Raw genomic sequence first — 23,606 nt, forward strand, 5'->3', positions numbered from 1 at the left:
CAGAATACAAAGTCATTCAAACTAGCTGCACCTTCACCAGCTTTGAGAACACTTTCATGATCAATCATTATAAAACATATCATATATATTATTCTGAAATGGACCAATCTGCACAATCACTACTTTTACTGTCGCTACTTTCACTATATTTGGATGATAATACTACTTTTACTTGATTAACATTTTGAATGCAGGACTTTTACTGTAACAGAGTATTCCTACACTCTGGTACTTCTACTTTTACTCAAGTACAAGATCTGAGTACTTCTACTTTTACTCAAGTACAAGATCTGATTACTTTTACTCAAGTACAAGATCTGAGTACTTTGACTCAAGTACAAGATCTGAGTACTTCTACTTTTACTCAAGTACAAGATATAAGTACTTCTACTTTTACTCAAGTACAAGATATAAGTACTTCTCCCACCTCTGGTAACAACACAACTATAAAGATAGCCATGTTATGTGAATACTGTAGGTCTCATTTACATAAAGTCGTTACAGTAACTACAAGGAGATTTTAACTAGTTATGAAACCTAATCTATATGACCTACATAAGCTAAGCAAAGTTGCTTTTATATATATATAGTTTATACCTATGCATTGAAACATAGTTATTTGTAATGCCTGTCCAAGTCCAACTCTCCTTAATATCAGACTATATGATTGAAGTCACGCAGACTAAAAAAGCCCAATAAAAATAATTAGAAGCAGGAGATTTTTCTTTAGGTACTTTAATTTTGAAGTAGGATTTTGCGTTTATTGCTCATACTGGTGCACCAAAGACAACAAGTAAATAATTGAATGAGAATTAAAAAAAAAAAACAGGTCCAACATTGCATTTAAGTGTTTAATGACTTCTTATAATAAATAACAACAGAGATAATAACACCAAAATAAAGTCAGTAACAGCAGGGAAGCATGCACTTATTCACAATTCTATCAACAAAAAAAGGGTCTGCTGCAGAAAGGCCTCAGATGGGCTTTAGATGGGATCCAGTCCGTCCTCCCTTGGCATTCAATAAGTCCACATTTTACAGTCCCTTAACTTGTTCCCCTTTTAGTCCTGCAGTACCAGTCAACCCACTGTTACAAATCTGTGAAAATAACTCTTTATAGCCAGGGAGATGTGGAGCTTCTAAAGGCAATGAAGTGTGAAGGATCCTCCTGCTACGGTGCTCTGCGTTTTATTCATGCTCAGTCCGTGTCCTTCTGTCCATTAGTCTAGTGTCGGACACCCTGGCTCATCTCCTTCTCTCTCTCTGCGTCTCGATTTCCCTTATTGTTACTGTCGCCTGTCCGCTGAAATCCCCTCAGCACTGCGGACAGAAAACACATCAATATGAGACGGTAGGGTTAAGTTTCAGCGAATCAGAACGAATTAAAATGTCCTATTTGGGTAATTTATTTAGAGTTTCAAGGCTTTTATTGTCATTGGTACATAGCTACAGTGTAGATATGACAATGAAAATCTTAGGTCACAGGCTCCTCCAACAGTGCAACACAATACAACAGATAAAATAGTGCAAGTAATAATAGTAATAGTGCAGAATAGAAATACACAACAATATGAGATGGTACTGTTAAGGTTTAGCGAATCAGAACGAATTAAAATGTCCTATTTTGGTAATTTATTTAATTTCATATACATTTTTTTCATGATGTCTAACTGTTTTACCTTTGAATGTGAGTTGGTCTGTTGTCCTTGATGTGGTTGTTGAGTTTGTAGTAATCCAGGAAGGTTCGAGCCACATTCCTCCCCAGTTTTGTGTCTGAGGACGGGTTGTTAAAGCCAATATCTTTGGAGAAGTTGTTTCGGTGTACAGCTTATAACTTCATTGTTTGGTTTACTTTCACACATCTGTTTTTAGCTCAACATTTTTTGTGAATGAAGATATTGTACACTACATTCCCAGAAACCTGCAGGTCCACTGCAACTCTTACTACTTGGGTAAGTAAGAGTTAAATCCAGGCTGAAGACTTTTCTTTTTGCCGCTGCTTTTAATTGAAACTGAGCGGTTGTGTTTCGTTTTTGGTTAATGAACATGTGGGGCTAGTAACCCCAGGGAATCAGAGTCTGGGGACTTTGTCCTGGCTGCTTTTCTCTGCTCGGGACGTACCGTACAAGCGTACACAGCTCATGTTCAGAGAAACCTTAAAGAAAGGCATCAGTAAAGTGGAACTTCTGTGTTAACTATTCATATCTTAAACTGCACTGTAACTTTTTATTCATGTACTTTTTATTCATGTACGACTTTTGAATACAAATTCATGTATTTTTCTTTTAATGTTTCTTTTATTATCTTTTCTTTTTAATGTCTGTTTTGAAATGCCTTTGTCTGAATGTCTTTCATTTTTGTAAAGCACCTTGAATTGCCTTGTGTTGAAAGGTGCTATATAAATAAACTTGCCTTGCCTTCCCAGCACCAAACAGCAGGTCGATAGAGTTAGAGATGATCTAGTAGAACATAGTGAGGATATAAGAGCCAGCTTTTTACCCCAGGACTAAACATTGGACTTATTCATATAGACAGAAAACATGTCCCAAATTAAATGCTATTGTTGCTCAGTGTTACATGGATGTGTTTAACATAAAGTAATATTGTAGAAAAATCTCTTCTGTCAACACATCCAGTAAACTACAGTAAATAACTAGCAACTGGAGAAATGAGGAGTGTAAATCCTAAAGGTAAAACACATTACAGATCTGATTTAAGCGAGGCTAAATCAACAGCAGTTCACTCCCATCAGCCGAATGCATGATGCTGGTATGAATCACAACAAAAAGCAATTACTTATACACTGAGGCCTTATTTAAATGCAGAGGTGAGAGCACAAATCATCCCCGCTGCACAATTGTCTCTCAATAAATTAGGGACAATATCAATAACTTCTCTGCTTCTATGAAACAGCTGAGCGTCCATGAGTGCTGTTGCTAAGCCTGAAATCATTAAGCCAGCATGGGCAAGAAATGATTACAATCAGGGTCAGATAATGAAGAAGTAGAGCAAACAATGTACCCAATCACCACAAAAGAGGATATACCAAAGACTATTAAAGAGGAACAATGTCGCTAGCAGAAGCGACTGAGAAAACAGCATCGATATCAGCTGCCAATCAATCAATCAATCCAGCTTCTTAGATACATGTCCATCATCTTCTATGGATACAGAATGCACATTAATATAGATCCCAACACAAAACAAACTCGAGGCATTGATGTTTAGCTTCCTCCTTCTATCATCAGGCGTGATGAAGCAACACGGAGACATAATCTGTCACTTACCCCCGTCATTACCTTGTTGATACTCAGGTATGGCCTGCTGGACTATCAATCTGTCACCAACGTGTGATTGAAAGCACTGTCATACAGGGACAAAAATATGGAGATTTTCGGTCGTTTTTATCTGTACTTTCAAATGTTTTCGTAATGATTGAAAGACGACCCGTGTTACGTAAATCCTCGGTGCAATGAAGGTGAAAATGTATTGTTCAAAGCCTGTAAACCATCAATCCAACACTGAAACGAGACTTAAACTAAATGTATTATGACAACGGATTTCACATGAATGTGTTAGGTTGGTTGAAAGCAACAATATTAAGTTGAACCTATTTCAAATTAATATTATTGCTTTCAACCAACCTAATACAGTTACTCCGGGCTTTAGTTTTTCATACCTTAAACAACACACATATATACACACCTACTGTTGGGAAAACACTGAATGTCCTCTTCCAACATGAGAGCAACGTGATAACAAAGGTATCAACTGTAGCTGTGAACATGACAGGAAGTGTGATTACCTAGAAGAGCTGTTTGAGGCATATGATAGCTATGTGATTAACATGATGATTCAGCCTCTATGGAGAGAGACATCAAGCATGCTCATTTCTGACGTGGAGCTAATCTGAAGTAAACATTGAATACTGCTTTCTACTCCTCCATCTTGTGACTGTGTGACTCCCTCTCTTGGATATCAGCATGTGAAGGACACTGTTCAGGAACTAGTTGATGCTCTGTATGTGATGACTCCTTCCATTCTGGAGAGGATTACAAACACATGGATCCTGAGATTGAAGCTCAAGCCGGTGAGATTTTTCTACCACCCACTCACACAAACACAAGGGTGTGCCCAGTAAGAATAAGGAATGTAAATATGCAGACCAGCCTCTCCGTAGAAAGTCTGAGACCTTGGCCTTTAAGAGAGTTTTTTGTGTATTTTGGGGAGTCTGCAGGACTTCATTCCTCACACGGCAGGCTGATAGCGATGCTCTCCACACGACTCCAGAATCTATATGTACACCCCATCTGGCTGTTTGTCTGTGAATCTCTGTGTGTGTGTGTGTGTGTGTGTGTGTGTGTGTGTGTGTGTGGTGTGTGTGTGTGTGTGGTGTGTGTGTGTGTGTGTGTGTGTGTGTGTGTGTGTGTGTGTGTGTGTGTGGTAAGCATGGACCACACAGTCTGTCTCATTAGAGCTAGCTGATGATACTGATTAGATGAGACTGAGATGAAACTACAGATGAACAAACTAAGGTTACGTCCTTCAGAATCTTGCTTTTATGGTAATTTTAATGCGTAATAGTTTCAAACAAGACGGCAAGTCTGCAGCCTCGCAGGCAGGAACGCTTTGCTTTGAGCGTAATGGTAACAGCGTGCGGTCTCACAAAGACAAGGCTTGCATGCAGATGTTTGGCCAGTATAATGTTTTACCAAGTTTACCAGTGTTATATCCGATATACTGGTGACCCTGACTTTTGTTATACTATTTTTTGTATATACTGTTACACATATTATAATATTGCCAAAAATCTATCTCTATCTCTTTTTGTACACTTTCCTACAGCTACGGTTAAAGACTCCAAATACATCATATGTTGAGTGTATTTAATTTGAAAAAAAAAGTCAAAATGCACAAAAGCAAAATCAAGGATGAATTTGAAAATATGAATTTCATTCGATTTTCAAATTTGCTAAAACTATCGCAACATTATTGTATTTGTGAACTGTTTTGGTCGCGATAATCGTGTAGTAAAAATCGAAAATATGGGCTGATGGGAACGTCCTTAGTTACGTAGCCAAAGATTAAAAGTTTTACCTTGTGATGATGCTAATTGAAAAGCGAAGTCATCACCAAAGTTATACCAGTTCATCCTGAGGGGGAGATGAATGTATGTATCAAATGTCAGGGCAATTCCCCAAGTTGATATGGAAATGCCACAGTATAAGGTTAAGCTTTGACCTGCTGGTGGGTGGAGAGCATTGGGAAAGTCAGGGGATCATCAAAGGCGTTAAGATTCATCCACTGGGAACCAGCAATGCCTGTACGACACCTCGTCAATTCATCGGACAATCAACTGAGAAACCGTCATACAGGACATACATTCCTCTCCAAAGAGCTGCTGGAAGGGGCAATTCTGCGACAAAAGCGATCCAATGGACTGCGAGACCTCACGTCACGTCATGAGGGTTGATTTTGCTTGTACCTTGCTCTTAAACCTAAAAAAAGTCAACTACTTGACTTAAAGGTCACCTATTATGCAAAATCCACTTTTCCATGTCTGTTATAAATATGTGTGTCCTCTGTGTTCAGAGACGAGGAACGTTTCAGGAACAAAGACTCCTGATCCATTTATATAAAAACCTGTCTGTGATTTTGGCCACTTTGTGATGTCATAACGATTTTTTGGCTTGTGTAACCATTAGCCCCCCCCCCACCCCCCCACACCTTATCACCTGAATCTCCTCCTAGAGCACCATTGACTTTATTTAAACCAATCATCTCTCAGAGGGGCGTGGCCAGCAGCAGCTCATTAGCATTTAAAACAGACACAGAATCAGCACTTTTGAAACAGGGCTGAAACAGAGGGGATTATGGGATGCTACAATGACCTGTTTCAAATTTCGAGCCAAACTCTTTAGAGACATGTTTTGTATATATCTTAGACCTATAATATATTGATGAAAAAGAGTATAATAGGGGACCTTTAAACAATTGATGTCAATTGAATCGAGACTAATGCACCAGCACTTACAACGGTATGGCTTATTTAAAGCAATGAACTTGCAGGTTTCTTACTGTTCAAAATGTTTTCAACCTTATGGTTTATTGCACTTTGTCGCTTTGAATAAAAGCATTAGCGTAATGAAATGTAATGTTCCATCCCAGACTGAAAACCCACCTGTTTCTGCTGCACCTTGGCAATTCAAATGAAGCTAATGCACCAGCACTTAAAATGGTTTCGCTTATTTGACGCTAATGTACTGATTATTGCTGTTCTCAGTTTGTACCCTTATGGTTGATTGCACTTATTGTAAGTCCTTTGACAAAAGCATCAGCTGAATGTAATGTACCGCCAGTTGTTAAGAGCTGACAAACACCCACATGTTCACATTCAAGGACATAACATGGGACGGGTGGCGCAGTGGTCTGTGCATCTGATCATCAGATCAAGGGGGTGCTGGGGAACTCCAGTTCGAAACCCGCTCATGCCGCCACTGCGTCAGGCCGTTGTGTCCTTGGGCAAGACACTTCACCCGGATTTGCTCCTGTGGGTATTGTCCACAGTACATGTATGATACTAATGTGTACTTGTAAAAGCACCTCGATGACTTTGAGGCGTGAAGATGGACGGTGTGGCGCAGTGCGCTGTGATCATCAGATCAAGGGGTGAAACCTGCCGCTGCTGCGTCTGTAAAGCCGGTGTGTCCTTGGGCAAGACACTTCACCTGAACTTGCTCCTGTGGGTATTGTCCACAGTGACCATTGCATGTATGATATGTGTAATGTGTATTTGTAAAGCGCTTTGAGCATCTGGAAAAGCGCTTTAATAAATGTACTTGATTATTATTATTAAAGCAAATTAAAAACCTATCTTTTGAATACGGATTTCAATTTTATTTTTTAAATTGTTTTATTTGAACCGAATTTAATCAGCTTTAATTAAAGGGAATTTCATTAGGATCACTGCAGATGTTTCCTTCTTGTTCTGGAGAGCACTTTGGGCTGCTTTGTGCATGAAAGGGGCTACACAAATAAAGTGTATTATTATTATAAGCACACTCATGTGCGCCTGTGTACTCAACACTCTTGTATCCTTGGCATTTCGTTCTGACCGCAGGAAAGTTTTGGGTGTTTTCCTGCGCTCTCTTTCATCAGCACATCTCGGTGCCAGTCCTGAACTCTTTGGCCAGACGTGCGCAGCGACTAAAATATCTCTCGGACCCCACCGTGCGCAGATGGCCTCTCAGCTTGGCTTGTCACGACTCGCTGTCTATTACAGGCGCTTTGGTGATGGACGGCCTCTGAAGGAGAACTTCCTCCACGTGGCGAATGCTCGGAGACGCAGAGGATGATCCTGGCTGCTGTCCAGAGAAGTACACACATCCTTTACTCAAGTAGAAGTACAGATACTCGTGTTTAAAAATACTCTGATTAAAGAAGTACTGACTAAACTTCTTTACTCAAGTAAAAGTAAAGAGGTCTTTGAAATGTACTTCAGTAAAAAGTACCCATAACTAGCAGCTGTTTTAAAGAGTACCTGACCTCCCTTTATATTAATAGAACAATAATGTCATTGTTAGCTAATGAATGTTTCCATGCTGAACAACGGCAACATGACAACGTTTCCATTGGTCCCTCTTCTTTAGAGAAGACCAGGAAATGATGGATACACGGATCGTGTTCAAATCAATAGGCACGCAATGACTCTAAAGAATAATGATCACGCACCAAACACACATTCAGACTAAAGGAACCAGCTGTTTGGGAAATGAGAGAAGTAGAAAGTACAGGTATTTGAGTTCAACATGTAAGAAGTAGAAAGTTCAGGTATTTGGGTTCAACATGTAAGAAGTAGAAAGTACAGGTATTTGAGTTCAACATGTAAGAAGTAGAAAGTACAGGTATTTGAGTTCAACATGTAAGAAGTAGAAAGTACAGGTATTTGAGTTCAACATGTGAGAAGTAGAAAGTACAGGTATTTCAGTTCAACATGTAAGAAGTAGAAAGTACAAGTATTTGGGTTCAACATGTAAGAAGTAGAAAGTACAGGTATTTGGGTTCAACATGTAAGAAGTAGAAAGTACAGGTATTTGAGTTCAACATGTAAGAAGTAGAAAGTACAGGTATTTGTGTTCAACATGTAAGAAGTAGAAAGTACAGGTATTTGTGTTCAACATGTAAGAAGTCAAAGTAAAAAGTCATCAGGAAAATAAGTAGTGGAGTAAAGTACTGATGCCAGAACAATGTACTTAAGTACAGTAACAAAGTATTTGTACTCCACTACTTCCCACCTCTGCTGCTGTCTTGGCTTGTTGCCGGGAAAAAACCGCGGGGTTTGGAAAGAGGTTTGCTGCAGGAAGTGATGCGAGCGAGAGCCAGGAAACAGTTGGCGAGCTGTAGGATTACAGTGGCGGGTGGTGGTGGAAATATTCAGAAAAACATCCGCTCCTCCTCTGAATTAACAGAGCCATACTGATAGCCTAATATTGTTGATACTGAATCATCACCCTAACTAGATATGACGCATTATCATTATCATTGTGAGAAAGGTCAAAGAGGTGTGTGTCTGTGTGTGTGTCGGCTACACACTGAGTTTTCTTTTACATCTCGCTACACATAACGCTCTTGTCTAATCAATAGCGGGTCATTGTCATGGCTCAAGGGCACAGCAGCTTAGGCGCTGATGAGATACGTGAGACAAAGGGGACGGGGGACATGACTTGTTTACCGCAGCTGTTTACTGTCAGCACGCCATTTAGCGGCTTTCACAGCCTTGTCCCTGGTGCCTGGTCCTGGAAGACGGACAGACAAGGTGACGATCAGACAACAAGGCCCCCAGTGGTAAAATGGACAAGACACGCGCAGAATGCTGTCCAGATTGGACGAGACTTAACAAGGAGACAAGCAAGGAGACATTCAAGCCATCAATACGGGGTGCTGACAGGTCCTGTCACCGCACTGACACGCAGGGAACTAATTATAAATGCTAATTAAGAGGCCAGTTAACAACAGCAATACAGAAAAGGGGGCAATTTTGTCCCCAATGGCGATTCAGCGGACTGAAAGACCTCACGTCTCGATGCCCAAAGGGACGGACGAGGGTTGATTCTAATCCCTGATAAGAGGACCTGTCACTGCCGAGGAGACAAGCTCTAAAACTTGAGTAGTGTAATGTAAAAAGTGTTTGAAAGATACAGGAAAACTCTTCTGATCTTTGCTGCTCTGAAAACAGAATATGGAAACTATTTTTATACTCCAATGATTGTGCTTCTTTACAAGAGTCGTACTCATTTGTTGTGCAGGAAAGGCTTTCTTTGAGTACAAAAGTAACTACGTCTATAGGGCGACTGTGGCTGCGAGGGAGTACGGTCAGAAGGTTGTGGGTTCGATCCCGGCCCATGCAGTCAACATGTCGATGTATCCTTGGGCGAGATACTGAACCCTGAGTTGCTCCCGATGGCCAACGGTGTGCATGTTAGTGCATGTTAGTGCATGTTAGTGCATGTCCTAACATACACTGCTCTGTGTGAATGGGTGAACGACATGTAGTATGTAAAGCGCTTTGAGGGGTCTTAAAGACTGGATAAAGCGCTATATAAGTACAGTCCATTTACCATTTACCTATGGCTTCAAGCCTCTCTTTATGTTCTCCCTTATTACTGTTATTAATCTTGACATTGTTTTCTGTGTAACTTTATAATCCAGTGACATCAGCGATCATAAATACACTCAAATAAAAACAATCAAAATTGTTATAAAAAAAATCTTTGGTATCAGTTTCGCAACTTTCAATTTTACTTATTCATTTTTTCTTTTTCAAACCGAGAGTTCATCTGCTTTCAGTGCCTACGCTTCAGCTGACATTTCATCACTCTTGACGAGACGTAAATGAGTGCAAAACTTATCCCAGATTTCTAACGCACAGTTCTGTGTTTTGTCTTGTCTTGTTTCATGTTTTATTTTGAAAGGTCTTCACTTCCTGTCTTGCCTGTTTCTGTCTGCGTTGTGTCTTGTTTAAATCTGTCTGTGGTTCCCTGTCGTTAGTTTCCCTGGTGTGTCTGATTACCCGATTGTGTTCACCTGGTGTCCCTGTGTTTTCTCCTCCCTCCTCACCTGTGTCTTGTTTCTGTGATTAGTCTTGTGTGTATTTAAGTTCTGGTTTTTCTGTCTGTCTTTGTCGGTTCGTCTTGTGTCATGACTAGTTCGTCGGTGAGTGTTCTGGTTTGTCTTTGTTTAGCACCTAGCCTTGAAATAAAGGAATTCTCACTTTAATCTGCCTTTGGGTCCTACCTGCTTCACACACCGTGACAAGTTCGACTATTTGTGACGCACTTTTTTGTTGTTCTTTGAGCAAAAGTTGTAGTTCCTTTATTATTACCACCTTGGTTGAGGCCTCGTCGAGCTGAGACTATAAGGTGCATTTAAAATACTGCAGGCCATAAATTGCTCACAGTCCCCCAGCCCAACAAAGGACGCATCTCTTGTATCGTCTCTTGCACTTAATATGTCATTGCTGCTATAGTGTACTGCCATGTGGTAAATACTTGTGTGTGCTGCTCTGGCTCTTTTGCATGTCATGTATTTATTTGTTGCTATGTTTACAAATGTCATGTTCTTATATGTTGTATGTCAGGGACTACGGATGGAAATTAGCTCAAAGCTAAAATCCGGCATATTTACACTACGGCATTAAGTGTTCATTAATGTGCATTGTCCCTGTTCAAATAAACGATACAAAAAAAAAAAACTTCAGAGAGACGCCAAGCTACTTTCAATGGCAACTGCACATTCTTTCGTCCTAGATCTAAAATAAAATGGCAACCCCAAGAAACGTTGTTATACACTAAGCATTACAGTTGATGAAGTGCAAACGTTCTTTTATCAACAGATAACAATGGATTCAGTGAAGCATCCTGTCGAGGACGATGTAACTCCATTTTCCCAGGGTGTCACTACAACCATAAACTGAGAATCGTTCATACACCGATAGCTGCAAGAGAAAAGCACCTGGCGCCAAAAGTGAGTTGGGCCATTCATTTTCTTTTACTCCCATAGTATTTACATGGAAAGATAAGCCCCGAATATTCGCATCACTCTAATCGCTCGAGTTTCAGGTTTCACTGCTGCTGTCAGCTGTGTTTACTCCTGTCATTCAAACAAGACGTGCTGGAGAGGGGGCGGGGCTTATATCCATGCAAATACTGTGGTAGATACCATTACCAACTACAACAAAATTAACATATTTTACTCTGATTGAACCTGTTAAGCCCTGCGCCTGTTATCCAGCTCGAAAATGACATTCCCAGAACAAATGACCATATCTTCTAAAAGGGGAAAATTAATAATCTTTTTTCTCAAAGCAATGATAAACCTCTGAGTTGGATGTAGAAGAGTCGGAATCAATATAGATTTTTTTTTATTTTAAAGTAAATTCAGATTGAACACAGTAAAAAAAATGTAAATTATTGTGTCCGTCCAAAAAGAAAACATTACTTATAGTGAAAACCACCCTTGAATGATGGGTTAGTAGACTAAAAGCTTTAGGAATCCAAACTATAATAAGTACCCTGTATCAAGATTGATGCAAAACAAGTGACATTTGACCTTTTTAGAGAGATTTAGCACAAAAAAACACTTCTGGGGTCATTTGGGTGGATTTTCCATATCTCTGACCCCCCTCGGTCGATTTTGATGATTGACATCTCTTTTTAACCGTCAGAGCCAATGGAATCGAGGGGAGGTTCCAAATACACACACGTTACCAAATAAGGAGTGAGAGTGACGCGTAGCCAAAACCGGAAGCTGCGATACACTCTGGTGGCTACCATTAGCAGCTCATATTAATTCTCCGATTTTTACATAAAAATTGAATTATGGATTATCAATAATTTGTTCAAAGTGACAGACACATTGGATTAACCTATGGATTAACCTTCAGCCGCGTTTTTCTTGTTTTAATGCCATTGAACACGACTTTTGATCAGAATAACAGCTAAGGTGAGCGTATCTCCGTGTTTTGCTACCTAAAGCTACATCGTGTGTTGTCTGTATTTGCTTCCCCTGTCGCGAGTTCTGGTCGCTCAGTGATGATACTTATATTTCTATAAGCTGTGGAATCTCAGCATGTTAGCTACGCTTGTTTGTGCAGATCCGATAAGTATATCGATCGATTAATACCTAGAGTTTTGTGCTAAGCATGTTTTCGCTCAGGGCTCATTTAGACCCTTCTTGTGAGACTTGTGTTTTGTTTCGGTAAAAATGGTTCGTATCATCAGTTAGCTGAGTTTCTTCCCGTTAGGAGGGTATGACACATTCATAGTTTTTTTAAATATTAAGAAGCCCTGAGACAGTGTTGTGAAAAAAACCTGTTCTTAACAGGTTAAATGTAGTACACGTTTCAAAATGATGCCGAAGTAACAACATACTGATACCGGTTAGTAAAAACCATGAATTAATGCTTTGACAAGTCTGCAGACAGACGGCAGGCGAAACACCTTTTAAAATGCGTGTTTTCTGAATGGGCTAAACTAACCTGTTGCTGCTCCGTCCACACTCACAACAACGGCCTACAGACATAAATAAACCAGCGACTGTATTCTCCATGACACAGACAGTCTGTGGTTTGTACTTGTTTAACTTGTGTGCAGTTTCTGAACAGATATGAGGAGCTGTGAGCTCTGAGTGCTAACAGCTAACGGCTGATGTTTTGGGACATGTTGCGCTGTCGGGTGCTGACCAATCACAAAGTGTCATTTCTTGACTGGCAGCAAAAACAACCAATCACAGCAGTGCTTCTCTGGCTGGCTCTGTCCAATCACAAACAAGAAGTGTTCTCCCTAAAGGAATACCCTTTCCGTATAAGTTGAAATGCTGTGGTGTTTTCTGAAATGTTGTTTTGACTTGCACTTAAGGGCCACTGTAGATTGGTTAGCTGGCCGGCTCTGTTGTGATTGGTCAACCGCTCAGAGATATTAGCCTTTGTCGACCATTCACATGCACTAAAAATGCAATTACACACTACAGGCCTCTAACTGTGAAATATTCAACTGCCAAACTGTTGCCTTGCCTCCACAGACTCTCCTCTAACTCCTCTTCATCATATAAGACCTTCCAACAAACACATGAAGGTGTGCATTATGAGCATCTGTTCATGTGAGGACACCTGTTCATCTGAGCGAAGCACCAACATTTAGGGCAATCAACTGTGTGTGTTTGATTGTGTGTGTGTCTGTGTGAGCACCTTTTAATTTGTGCATGTCTGTGTGATACGATGTGTGTGATGCGTGGTAGTGAAGCATATTCGCCTCAGAGCTATATAATTTGCATACTTCTCTCAGCATGTCCGTTGGGTGTCAGGTTCATTGATGCATACCGTGTTCGTCTGACAGCTCATGGAGTCCCACTGATTCTGCGACGATGTGCACGTGTGTGTGTGTGTGTGTGTTGCCGCTTTGACAGACATAGATCACACACATTTAGAGATTGACAGTGTAGATCTTGAATTAGCAAACTCCACACAATCCTGCTGAATTTTGAGAAAATCAGACACTACCGTTATGGGATTATTGGATTTTTGAGATAAGAAGTAGGAGATATCATTAGTCTAGGGTTGCGGTCGGATAGTTTAAAAATCTTAACCTTAACATCTATCACTGTGTATATCACCATTCAAACATCTTTTAAAAGTTGAACAAACTTCACAGCTCAGTGAAATGTTGACTTTATTTGATAATTTCAGTAAAAACTAACGTTCATATTTCTCTTTTTGATTATAATACTGATGAACGTTCAAAACAAAGCACTTTGGCAACTTACCACATACGTTTTAAAATGCTTAATAAGCACCGTAACTTTCATGATATAATTTCTCCGTCATAATCGTATGTTTCCGTGAACGGCCGACTGTTGTGATGGCAAATGCTGCGGCTGCAATGCATTGTGGGGCAGTATTTTCTCCTCTCCTTTCGGTGAGGGAGGTCCAGTGGTTCCTAAGCTAAAGGAGGTTATAAAGGAAGCTTGAAACCTCCTTTCCTATCATTCTAGAGAATTCGAACAGCACTTATCATGGCTGCCACTGAGGGACTTCCGGGTCATTTCACTCGCTTAGGAAGGTTCCTAAGCTAAATGGACTATTCCACTTCAGCCTAGTTGTGAAAATAACGAAGGCAAGCGAAGAAGAGGGTGCAACAAGGGGGACTGCTAGTCGAAACTGTAAAAATAATGTAGAAATATGACTTTTTATGCTTGTTTCATGTGTTAATAGGGCGGTGGTGGCGAAGTCCATAGGGACTTGGCTTGGCAACTGGAAGGTCACCAGTTCAAGTCCCGGAAAGACCAAGTGCTACCGAGGTGTCCCTGAGCAAGGCACCGTTCCCCACACTGCTCCCCGGGCGCCGTTCAAAATGGCAGCACAATGCTCCTAACACTAGGATGGGTCAAATGCAGAGAAACAATTTCCCCACGAGGATTAATAAAAGTCCATTTTATCTTAATAAGAAGGAGGTTATGTAAAATCTGAAGTAAATCACATGCTTCAAGTTAATCCTAATCTGTTTCCATTGCAGGTTTCACATGTTACCATAAACGATATTTAACTTTTTCCACCTTAGCCAAGACTAAATAACATATTTCTTTCCAATTTTTTGAGTTTAAACTCAACCTGAAGGAGGTGGATTGAAACATACACTTTTGACAAAAGATGTATATTAGTATAGTATATATGTATATTATATTTGAATGGATTATATCATTTTAAAACCACTGTTCCAGAAGCCACTGCAATTCTATCTTTTGCAGGAATCAAACAGAAGAAAAAACAAGACTTTTCTTGCTCTTATTTCGAAGCATGCACGTCAGAACCATGACAGGGAAAAATCAACAGCTCATCTCAGCGCAGGAGAAACAAGAGCAATTTCAGGGAGACGTTACAGCCTGAATGGCTTTTAAAAGTTTTCTAAACCATTCCTCAAAGTCACAGAGAATACTGTCTCTCTCCACAAGGCAAACAACAACACGCACGCACGCACGCACACACACACACACACACACACACACACCTAAAGGCCCAGGAAGCTCTCAAAATGCACACACTGCACAAACACAATGGAAAGCATCACGCTGAGTTTTGAACGAGGTCCCAGATTCTCCCCACCTTCATCCATTACACTTTCCAGTTTAGACTTCAGAGTTTGAACAGGAAGCGTCTGTTGTTTTTCTAACCCAGTTTAGATTTGACCACGCCCACTTCTGCATGGCGAAAGCATTGACGCAAAAAATATTCATAGATCATCTTCTTCAAAGTAGATTGTTAAAATAAATGGTGCTTTTTTAATATGAAAGACAATGTTATGCAGAGCTGATGTTAATTTATCTTTTTATATGAATTCACCATGGATTTAAGAAGAATAAACTAGCACACAATATGGAGCACAATAGCCTGTTCTTTGTTTGTCTCGTTTTTAAGTACTGTTCTTGAGTATTTGTCACTTTCCAACAATGTCAGAGTATATAAAATATTCTGCTGTAACGTTTTTCAGCATGGCTCGCACTTACAAGTTGCTCAAACGGCTAAGGAAAGGAGCATCTCCGGAGCTGATAAACACTTAATTGATCCAATTCAGCCTCCCATATTGTTTTCCCCCAAAGCAGACGCGATATTAGCGTTGTTTAAATGGGGTCAGCGACATTCTCTCAATACACCAAGCTGTAACCAGATTACTCTGTAACTTGCTGCCATGGATGTATAATAAGAACTGGGTTGCGGTCGAATAATCCAAAAATCAGCTCCTAACGTCTAACCCTATCGTCTATTCCTTGACCTCTGAGTGAAACGTCACGGGGTTAAGGGATAGTGGATAGGAGAATTCAAAAGGATTTAGGAGAAGAGACTGCGGTACTTTAGAGAATCCGACTGCACTTTCTCTATCTGACGTGTTTATGACGTCATTAACAGTAACTGTTCGAAATTCAGTCCCTTTTTGACGGCCAAATAGCATAAAAACAAATGACAGATTAAGAAACAGAGCTGAAAAGGTTCACTACTGACACAAACACGCATTTCCGAGGAACACTTAAAGTGCACCGACTTTATGAATTGATTAGATACATTTGCACAATGCAAAGAAAAAAACAACATATCGGTGGATAATTAGGAATGATATATCATTAGGCGCTTTCACACCGGAGTACATTGCCCAGGAATAGTTCCGATAGTTCTTGGGATTTTGCGTTCACACCAAAAAGATCTGGAACTAGAACCTTTTCACCCCTTTTCTGTCGCTGCTAGAGAGCAGGTACTTTCTCGGGGAGGAAAAGGTTCCAATTTCTGATTGGCTGGGCGAATTGCAAACCACGCCCCGTAAAACTCTGAAAAGTTTTGTGAAGCCACCATTTTATTTGCTCGCATTATTAGCATTAGCATTATCCCAGCGCACCGACGGAGAGAGACTAACTTATGGCAACACAAAATAAAACGTAGATGCGGTGGAGATGAGGAGGTGTCGGCGCTTCTGGCGATTTACTGCCACCCAAATATGCGCCTTGAAGTTGTTTGCGGCCTGCCAGTAAACTAAAAGCAGAAGAAGAAGAAGTGACGTCAGCGGCTTCCTTTGCGTAATCCTCCCTCAGGGAATTATTCCGGTGTGAACGCGATTTACTAGGACAGTTCCGGGACTAAAGAGTTCGGCGGGACTAAGTACTGGGAACTAAGTACAGCAAAGTACTTGTTGTGAAAGCGGCTATTATAAGAATTAAAATAATCTATATTTTGCAAATATGTTGATTTTTGTTTTTGATCTATTCATATTTGTATTTATCCAACTATTTCAGATTATAAACAAGCCTCCTATTTACCCAAAATAATTGCCAAAAATTGGAAACATGCATTTTCCCTTTCTCCCCTAATGATCCGGTCTATTAATAAAAATCATGATCATAAGATAAGGGTGGAAAGAGGAAGAGTTTCTTCCTTAGGCAGGTGACAGTTCTGTGTCATACTTTCCAATGAATCTCATTCAAATGTGTTAGTAGTATCCACAGCTATCTGTTCTGTGAGGTACTCTGTGCATACATAACACAACATTAGATGGAGATGCAATTAACAAATGAGGAGCCTGAAACAGCAGACACCGCTTTCGATGAATAAATGACAATGGATGCAGACGAATTGTCCGAACTAGACATTTATGAACATGGAGAAACACCTGTTGTTGGTTTTAACGGAAAATAGGATTCAAGCCAGCATGACTCAGGCCCAGATTCAAGAGGACAGAAGAGAGAAGAGTTGAAAAAAGAGAAACCTGTAATTGTCAAACCGCATCAAAACACCAGAAGCCCGACCACTGCTCCACCTTCCATTCCTCTTACCCACAGATACATCACTATCAGACGCTCTCCAATGAATGCTAACAGAGGATTAAGGGTATATAAATTAGGTCAGGGCCGTCCCTCCCTACAGGCCGATCATGCAGACTGCGTGGGGCCTCATCTTGCGGAGGGGGCCTCATCTTGCGGAGGGGGCCTCATCTTGCGGAGGGGGCCTCATCTTGCGGAGGGGTCCTCACCTTGCGGAGGGGGCCTCATCTTGCGGAGGGGGCCTCACCTTGCGGAGGGGGCCTCATCTTGCGGAGGGGGCCTCACCTTGCGGAGGGGGCCTCATCTTGCGGAGGGGGCCTCACCTTGCGGAGGGGGCCTCATCTTGCGGAGGGGCCTCACCTTGCGGAGGGGGCCTCATCTTGCGGAGGGGGCCTCATCTTGCGGAGGGGGCCTCATCTTGCGGAGGGTGCCCCAACTGAGCCAAAAATGCGGCGCAATTAGTGTGGCGCTCGCGAAACAGAGGGCCTCATCATATAACTTTGCGTGGGGCCTCGTGTTGGCCAGGGACGGCCCTGGGTAAGGTATATACTGAAATATATAACTGAAACTGATATTAAAATAAATACAGAATTGCATAAACACTAACACTATTATATCATACTGGCAAATGATAACATTATATTTTCCTCTGATTAGTTTCCCTCAGGATTACTACAGTGGATCTTGTGTTGCTGAGTTTTATGTTACTTGGAGGGCTGCTTTACTGTATGAACGTCAACTGTAAGTCTGAACTTTCTTTCTGTTATATATATACATTTTAAAGATGAAGTGTATGTTTCCCCCATGTGTTCAGAAAAACCAGTATGAGTTAGGAGCCTGCTAGTAAGCTTACTGTAGAGGAACAATGTTAAATAATGCAACATTGGTTTCTCTAAGCCTCACTTGTGTGTTATCATTTGTGTGTGTTTCTCTTCAGAATGATTACCCATGCAATTGAACTGTTTCAAATTCCCTCCCTTTTATTTAAAGGCCAACACGCATAAGAACATATGGCAGTTAAGTGAACTGAGCTGAGAGGGTGCACTGCTGACACAAACCCTTCTGATGAACACTGCAAGAACAAGCCAACAAAACAATGGAAACCAAACAATGAAATTACTTTGCGCCCTGGTAGACTTCTTATCAACACCTAGATCGACCATGCATATTTTCTGTATTCAAATTTAAGGCAAATCATCTCCATACCTGTATGGCTGTTCCAATGTTTTGTTTTTTTCTTTCATTACATATTTTCCAGCTAATATTATCAATGTCTAGCATGTAAAACCTATATTGTGCAAGTGCGTATGATTTGTTAAAGTGTTTTTAATCATCTATTAATATGTGTATTTACCCAACTATTGCAGATCAAATCAAGCGCCTATTCCCCACAATAATTACCAACAGTTTTTTTTTTTAATGCATGCTTCTTGCGTAATATTAATCTGTCTTTGGATCTTTTCTTGCTGTAACAAATGCACATTTCCCCTCTGTGGGACGAATAAAGGTATTCTGATTCTGAATCATGCTTTTCCTTTTCTCCCTACTACTTTAAAAATGCTTTTATTCAAATTGGTCTCATGAAGTCCCTCCCACAAACATGTTTAGTAGTATCTGTTCTGTAAGGTAATATTTGCGTTCATAACTCAAAGTCAGATGGAGATGCAATTCAACAATGGAGCAGCCTGAAACAGTAGACACCGCTTTCGATGAATACATGGAAATGGATGCAGATGAATGGTTGGAACCAGACATTTATGAACAAGGAGAAACACCTGTTGTCGGTTTTAACGGAAAAGAGGATTCAAGCCAGCATGACTCAGGCTCAGATTCAAGAGGACAGAAGAGAGAAGAGTTGAAAAAAGAGAAAGCTGAAATTGACAAACCGCATCAAAACACCAGAAGGCTACCTTCCGTTCCTCTTACCGACAGATACATCACTATCAGACGCCCTCCAATGAATGCTAACAGAGGATTAAGGGTATCTCAATTAGGTACTGAAATTAAATTAATATAAATACAGAATTTCATGAACAGGAACACTATCATACTGGTCAATTATAATAACATTTTATTTTCCTCTGACTAGTTTTCCTCAGGATTACTACAATGGGTCTTGTGTTGCTGTGTATTCTGCTACTTGGAGGGATGATTTACAATATAAACAACAACAACAACAACAACCGTAAGTCTGAACTTTTCTCTCTTTTATATATAACAGTATTTTAAGATTAAAGGTGGGGTATGTAATTCACTTCAGAAACACTTGTTATATTCCATGGAATGCTCTTAACATCCCGATAGCAATGAATACATTAAATGCTTTGACAATAAATACATAACAAAATGTCATCAATGGAAGCCGTGGCGCTGTAAAAAGCACGACCAATCATCTGAGCCGGCTAAAGTAACTGGATGGCCTACCTGCCTGTCAGCCTTCCATCTGTGCACAAACTTATCTCGTGCCCTCATTGGTCATGTGCGCGTTCGTGTGTGTTGGAGGAGGGGCTCTGTGAGGAAGTCTGAAGGAAGGGGCAGATTTTTTCCGGCTGCGTACTTTCAAATTCTAGCGCACTCGAGCTGGTTTCTCCATTCTTACCTACCCTACCTTTAAGTGAATGTATCCCCAGAGGAACAAGACATTTGATGACTGTATTATTGTACATTTTACACTGTATTAATGTAATGATTTAGTCCACAGTCATCTTTTTGGCTTTTGGGGTATATTCACCAAATTGTTCAAATATGTTGATCATTAATCCCTTTGAAATGTGGACATACATATTTTCATTGAATGCTTGACTGCATTGAAAATAGGGAGATGTTTTCATTGTAGGGATTGTACCTAAAGTATTAGCACAAACTGTACTTTAAAAAAATTACGAACGTTTGATCACGTGTCTTATAATACAGTTTATTGGTACATATATTACAGGTTCATCTGTAACACTTCAGTGTACTAGCAGTTCTGTTTAGTGCTAATGTCCAGCAAACTGTGCAGTGGGTGATAAAAGGTTAAACAATGTATGCATGAATTATGTATGTTAATTATATGATATATGTGTATTCTACTTGGCGATATGAAGCAGCTTTTTTATCTCTTTTTATTACAGGTAACCTTTTAAGTACGATCCTAAAGAGGCTACAGAATAACACTTGGGAAATCCAGGACTTGAAAACGAAAATAGGTGAGTTGTTTATGAACATATGAGTCATGGTAACTAACAGCTAGTAATTTGGAACGATTGCTTACTAAAAAAACAATAAAAACAAATCATTGATCAAACATTTAATAAGTTGTGTAAAATTAAACTGTTGCACATCTCTACAGTGAATCTGACAGACAGCAATGCTGAATTGTTAAAGGTAAGAAAAAGAGTTGTGTGTTGGTATCCTTGTAAAAAAATATAACAAATTTGAGCATATTAATCTTAATAACAACCATATTTGCCTTCACAGGATCAAAGGGATTCAACCAAGTTAATTGAAAATGGATTCTGCTGCAGTAACTTTATACCGACGGCCCCTCAGACCAACGCGTGGCTGAATACCGCTGGGGCAGCCACGGCCCCTCAAACCACGGCCCCTCAGACCACCGTGTGGCCGTCCACGGTACCTCAGACCAACGCGTGGCTGAATACCGCGGGGGCAACCACGGCCCCTCAAACCACCGCGTGGCCGTCCACGGCCCCTCAAACCACCGCGGGGCCGTCCACGGCCCCTCAAACCACCGCGGGGCCGTCCACGGCCCCTCAGATCACGGTCCCTCAGACCACCGCGTGACCGTCCACGGCCCCTCAGACCACGACCCCTTAGACCGTGCCGTGCACAGCCCCTATCAGGCAGCGATCATAAACCTGTTAATGTACGCATTCGTATTTATTTAATTGTTTTACCAGCTGTTCTGTATTCACCTTGCCGGTGCAGCTATGTGGCTTTTATCCTCGTTTATCTGTTTAAGTCATGGATGTTTAAAGTTGAACTTCTTCATATTTGTCTAACATGATAGTTTACTATTCATTCATGAAGTATGACGCAACACTGTTAGTGCTTGTGTTTGGTCAAATGTTGATAACCCCGCCCCTTTCACATGAACGCGCTCTCAGCCGGACAGAGATACCCTGGGTTGATTTACCGACTTTATAACCAGCGTCGTAGGACCGCTTAGCGAGATCTCGTTTGTTAGGATTAGTTAAGCCGGATAACTCAAACATATCTAGGGTATGTAGAACTGGCTTCGTAGTACAGAACACGGATGGATCAGGCTAAGCTATCGTTGTATCTCACAACAACATGATACAGACACAGATACAACAGCGACTGTATTCGCCATGACGCAGACAGTCTGTGGTTTGTACTTGTTTAACTTTTGTCCAGTTTCTGAACAGATATGAGGAGCTGTGAGCTCTGAGTGCTAACAGCTAACGACTGATGTTTTGGTTTTCTGATTCAACATCAGGCAGGATGAGATCCTCACTGCTGATTGGCTACTGCGAGAACGCGTCACACACACAGACTTTTGCATTTCAAAGTATTGCTTGTTCATACAGTTGGATGTTGGAGCTTCACTGTGCACTCCTGAATGATGTATGTGCAGAGTTTGACCCTTGAAAGCTGTTTCTTCTGCTCTGAAATGGAATATATTCGTTACATATTAATAGAATTTTAGATGTTTTGATTTGTTTTGAAGTAGAGTATTTCATTTTATATATGGTAATAAGGAGGCATAGGCCTATATGATGATATAATGTTTGACATTATTGATATTAAAAAAGTGATTTATTTTCCATGTCATTCGTGTGTTTTTCTTATCAGAAAGTGAAGTTATTTATGTTTAAGCTCCAAATCCTAATTTTTCCCTCAATGGCCTTTGTGCCCTAAAAAAAATTGTGACACCAAAGCCAAATGGCCTTGCCCCTAAAATAACGAAATTCCAAGCCTGGTGTGGGATTTCAGTGAAACCAAAACTAACTTTAAGTTTGTGTTACATAAAAAAGACACATGTACTGCACATGTGGGAGCAGACGTACAGACATGGACAGAGGGAAATGAACTTGAAAAGAACATGGTGTTAATGATTAGAGGACGAGGAGAAGACAGACACGCGATGGAGGTTGTCCCCGCTGTTTTGGAGAAGACGATTCTCAGCTTGACTAAATGATATAATGAGCTGTTCTGGATGACGAGATGAGATGAAAGGACAGAGTGAAGGAGAGAGGAGGACACGAAAGGAGAGTTTAGAAAAACAAACACAGACACCTTTCCTCTGAGCACCTTCAAACTGTGACAAAAGTCTAAGCTGTGAGAAAGGTTAAGATTTCAATTTTGGTGGCAACAAGTCACAGCAGTGGAGAGGACAGATTAAAGGGTGAGGGCGGCGCGTTCTGAAGGCGCAGAGTTAGAGGCCAGGGTTATTACTCATTTGTCATGTATTAGTTTAAAGGAGTGTGTGTGTGTGTGTGTGTGTGTGTGTGTGTGTGTGTGTGTGTGTGTGTGTGTGTGTGTGTGTGTGTGTGTGTGTGTGTGTGTGTGTGTGTGTGTGTGTGTGTGTGTGTGTGTGTGTGTGTGTGTGTGTGTGTGTGTGTGTGTGTGTGTGTGTGTGTGTGTGAGAGAGAGAGAGGTGAGAAAGGTGGAGGGGGGGGCGTTGAGATGCTAAAGGTCTCTGTTGATGATTTGCACGCTCCATCGAGCTGACTGCTGGGGCGTATAAAGCGACATGGTCGGTTCCTTCAACCTGTCTGACCCCAATCTCCACTCTACACCAGGTCCCTGTGCTGCTGCCCACCCTGTGGAGCCCCTCCCCTTGTACACCTCCCCTTCTGGCATCCACACACACACACACACCTGGGAAACTAAAAAAGATGAAGCACAAGGGCTGAGTTTTCTCCAAATGTTGACCTTCAGATGACAGTCCACTCTGAGCACACAGAGAGGCAGACACCTGGCTCCCAGTTTCCTATGAATTTAAGATCTGGTGCCACCAAATGAAATGAAAACAGTGGAATGTGTTGATCACAACAGTCAGACACCTGTCTCCTCAACGTCAGGTTTATGCTCTGTGTTTATGCACATGCCTGTATTTACATTGGGCAACACAACTGTAATGCAAAGAGATGTTTCGGTAACAAGAAGCATTGAAGTGGGGCGACTGAGGCTCAGGACACAGAGATAGATATTTATGTCTACCAATCTGAAGGTTAGTGGTTTAAACAGCATGTCAAAGTGTCCTTGGGCAAGATATTAAACCCCAA

The 23,606-nt window shown here is 40.9% G+C and overlaps 1 protein-coding gene across 1 annotated transcript in view; it reads right to left on the reverse strand.

Moving 5' to 3' along the window:
* Nucleotides 1–1,047: 1,047 nt before the first annotated feature.
* Nucleotides 1,048–23,606, reverse strand: part of agbl4 (ATP/GTP binding protein-like 4) — a gene marked incomplete at its 5' end in the record, with an annotated part of 28,737 nt that continues 6,178 nt past the window's right edge. Inside the window, 2 exon segments of the mRNA XM_034232235.1 lie at nt 1,048–1,320; nt 1,680–1,773. Coding sequence (XP_034088126.1) covers nt 1,287–1,320; nt 1,680–1,773 — 128 coding nt within the window.

Source organism: Gymnodraco acuticeps, unplaced genomic scaffold, assembly GCF_902827175.1.
Source record: "Gymnodraco acuticeps unplaced genomic scaffold, fGymAcu1.1, whole genome shotgun sequence".
Lineage (NCBI taxonomy): Eukaryota > Metazoa > Chordata > Actinopteri > Perciformes > Bathydraconidae > Gymnodraco > Gymnodraco acuticeps.